General features: G+C 61.6%; 1 protein-coding gene across 2 annotated transcripts; it reads left to right on the top strand.

Annotated features, from left to right (window-relative positions):
* The first annotated feature begins 563 nt into the window (after positions 1-563).
* On the top strand, positions 564-2,743 carry MFSD6L (major facilitator superfamily domain containing 6 like). 2 transcript variants are annotated; one of them, XM_084986130.1, is made up of 2 exons: positions 564-2,011; positions 2,105-2,743. In XM_084986130.1, exons 1-2 carry the CDS (start codon positions 710-712, stop codon positions 2,480-2,482), a joined length of 1,680 nt encoding a protein of 559 aa, XP_084842256.1. In that variant the 5' UTR covers positions 564-709; the 3' UTR covers positions 2,483-2,743. The 2 variants fall into 2 exon arrangements, with proteins under 2 accessions (XP_084842256.1, XP_005674701.4); XM_005674644.4 differs by having other exon boundaries at positions 564-2,743.
* The last annotated feature ends 765 nt before the right edge of the window (positions 2,744-3,508 follow it).

Genomic DNA, 3,508 nt, shown 5'->3' with positions numbered 1-3,508 from the left:
ATCAAACAGTTCTAGAGCCTGGGGACAAAAATAGCACTTTGATCCTGATGGCGGCAGGCAGTTAAGAAGAGAGACCGTGAAACAGAAACCGGTAGTGTGTTTGACAGCAATGCGGTCCTAGGGAGAAAAATTAGCCGGGCAGGGGGCGCGGTGGGCTGGGGGTGCGAATCTGGGGAAGGGGCGGGATTTGCCAGTGAGGGTGGACACTGAGGGAAATGGGGTTTGGTTCTTGACCAGCGGGGCATGTGAGTGAAGATCTGAGGAATGTGAAAACGGGGCTAACGCCGTGAACGCCATTCCCTCTCCCTCCCACCCAAGTTGAGGTCAGGGATCTAACCCAGCTTGGTGGGCAACGCCCGGCCCAGGGAGGGGGCGGCCTGGAGCGCCCCCTGCAGGCCACAGTCCGCGACCCTCGCGCACATCCGGCAGGTGCGGCCAGGAGGCCCGGGGACGTGGCAGGTGCGGCCCGCAGGTGCGCGGGCCCCGCCCCCTAGGTGCGGAGTCCTCCGGGCGGGGCCACTTCCGGGCCGGTGGCCGGACGTGGGGGCGGGGGCGGCCGTTGACCCGGTGACCGCGGCGCCGCCGGAGGCTGGAGGCGCCCTGCGGCTCGGTCCCCGCTCGGAGCCCCCCTCCCGGGGACATGACGCCGCGCCCGCCCCGCGCCCCGCCGCGCCCTCCGCCCGCCCGGGTCTGACGGAGCCGGGCAGCCATGAGCGCCAACCCCCAATGGGACATCAGCAGGGCGCTGTGGGTGGCCAGGCTCTTCCACCTGGTGTGTGGGGTCCGGGATGCCTGCGTGACCCCGTTCCTGACCCTCTACCTGCGGCAGCTGGGCTTGGCCGCGCCCTGGGTGGGCATCCTAATGGGAACCAAGCTTCTGATCGCCACCTTCTGGGCTCCGTTCTGTGCCTTCCTGGCCAAAAGCTACCAGAAACGGAGGGTGCTTCTGATAGGCTCGCTGCTCGGCTCGGTGGGAGCCAGCCTGTTGATGGTCCTGGTGCCGCCCTTGGACAGAGACCGCCCCTGTAATGGAAGCCACAGCGTGACGGTGACGGTCCTGCCACCGGGGGTCGCACTAACCGTGAACGTCACCTCGACCCCGGAGCCAGCCTCGAACCGCCCCGCCGGGGGGCCCAGGCGCCCAGCCCAGAGGAGTACTGGGGTCGCAGGAGCCGATGGTTTCAGAGGAAGACCTGGGGAGAGTGGCCGAGAATCTGTCAGTCACCTGCCTGGCTACTCTCTGGGCTCCGTCCACGGGGCCAGGACCACATCGGGCGTTCTCCATCCTACCTCTTCAGGGGTGGCAGGTACTCCTGGGGCAGCTGCTTTCAGCGTGGTCAGTACTGCTGTCCCTTTGCACGCTGGGGGTACAGCGCTGGCAAGTCCAGCCAACCAGTCTGCAGCCAAGGGGAACGCCCAGGCCCTTGACCTCTCCTTGGAAGGGTTGCGGTGGACTTTCCTCCTCTCCCTGGGCTCCCTGGTGTTCTGGGAGCTGCTGAGCGCCCCTCTGGAGCAGGTGGCAGATGACAGCCTTTATGAATACCTGGACTTCGTGGATGCCACTGACCGCTACAGAAGCCTGTGGTTATGGAGGCTGCTGGGCACGTCGGCGGGCGTGTGTGGCATCGCAGCCTTGGTGGGAAAGCTGGACTGCCTCTTGGTGACAAAGGGCCCCCGGGGTGTGGTGCATTTCTACGGCTACGCACTGGTCAGCACCGTGGCTTTACTGGTGAGCACTGCCTTTCCCGTCCCCCTCTGCAGGCGGCGCGAGCCCAGCTACAGAACGGGCAAAGCCCTGTCTCTCGTCGGTGGTGACGCCCGCCTCATCCTTCTCGCCCTCACTGTCCTCCTGATAGGAGCCGCCACCAGTGCCGTGCAGAACTTCCTGTTCTGGCACATGAAAGACCACGGGAGCAGCGAGCTGGTCATGGGCTTCTCGGTGGCCCTGGGCTTGCTGGGGGAAATTCTGCTTCATCCGTTCAAAACTCCGCTGCTCAGGAAGCTGTCCAAGGTGGGCACAGTGGGGTTGGGGCTGGGCTGCCTGGCGGGGCAGCTGCTGTATTACTCGTTCCTCTGGAGCTGGTGGTCTGTTCTCCCCGTTCAGATCTTCAGCGCCATCAGCCACGGGGCTCTGTGGTGGGCAGTCGGGGCCTCCATAGAGGACCTGGCCACTCCGGGCACGGAGAGACCGCTCCATGCCATGTTCCGAGGCCACTTTTACGGGGGCGGGGCCAGCCTGGGCAGCTTTGTCGGCGGCTTCGTGGGGATGCGCTTCGGCCTGGCTGTTCTCTACCAGGCCTGCTGCGTGGTCCTGTGGCTCTGGCTGGCCTTGTTCCTGTCCATCCGGCCCAGACTGCCCCGAGAACGGAAGATCAACTACTCCAAGCTGCTGGCCGTGGAGGCCAGTGACACGAGCGACTCTGAGCAGGGGACTGAACGGGACTGGCTTGTGAAGGCCATGAGGGACGAACCCTCAGACTGAAGGGGCTGAGGGACCGTCAGGGTGCGCTGATCTGGGAAGGAGCCAAGCGGATGGACAGACCAGCCTGCCCGGGGGCAAAACCCATGAGTCCTGCCGGGGCTGCCGGTAGCCCTGGTGGGGAGAAGTGTGTCTGTGCCGAGGCCCCAAGGGATCATCTCATTGCATGATTTTCCTTACTTTTGTGGTAAAAGGAGATTAACTTTTTGCTGTTCGACTTTTAAAAATAATGGAGCAAGAATACATTTGCTAAAAAAACCAAAAGTTTCCCTTTGTCGTCACTCTGTTTTGGTGTCTGAGGTTGGCAAGAGCTTTGCATGGTGCTGTTGATTTCAGCCACTGCTGAAATTCACATGAAACTGAGAGGGCCAGGAAGGCCATGCACCTTGCAGGATTCAGGTGGCGAGGGACAGAGGGACAGCAGGCTTGGATGAGTCACGTACGTTCCCACGAATCCTCTAAAAACCATGCTGTGTGGAGTTCCTGTCATGCCTCTGTGGTTAACCAATCCGACTAGGAACCATGAGGTTATGGGTTCGATCCCTGGCTTCGCTCGGTGGGTTACGGATCCAGTGTTGCCGTGAGCTGTGGTGTAGGCCGGCAGCTATAGCTCCAATTGGACCCCTAGCCTGGGAACCTCCATATGCCGTGGGGGCGAGGGAAAAAAAAAAAAAAAAGAAGCCATGCTGCAGGCAGATAAGGATGAGAACAAAGGAAACTCACTCTCTCCTCACTGACACACAGGCACCCACACTCACATCCAGGTACTTGGGGGGCTGGGGCGAGGAGTCAGACCCCATCACCCTCTCCGTACACGGACGTGTGGCAATATATGAAGTGTCACCAGCCAGGGAGACTGGCAAAGATTTGGCATCCATGGTTTTTACTGGGGCTTCATTATATCAGCATGGCTCTTGAGTGGCTCACGGCCTATGACGCAGTCTTCAACCCCTGTCCCCTTCCTGGAAGTCAGGCTGATATCACATGGCTCAAAGCCCCAAACCTCTATTCAGTCATGCGGTTGATCTT

The sequence above is a fragment of the Sus scrofa genome, chromosome 12 (assembly GCF_054392235.1).
Source record: "Sus scrofa isolate SSC_HxYL_T2T_F1_AM1 chromosome 12, Sscrofa_HxYL_maternal_Yorkshire_Landrace_v2.0, whole genome shotgun sequence".
Lineage (NCBI taxonomy): Eukaryota > Metazoa > Chordata > Mammalia > Artiodactyla > Suidae > Sus > Sus scrofa.
The sequence above is the reverse complement of the archived record's forward strand: the minus strand, read 5'-3'. Positions and strand labels throughout refer to the sequence as shown.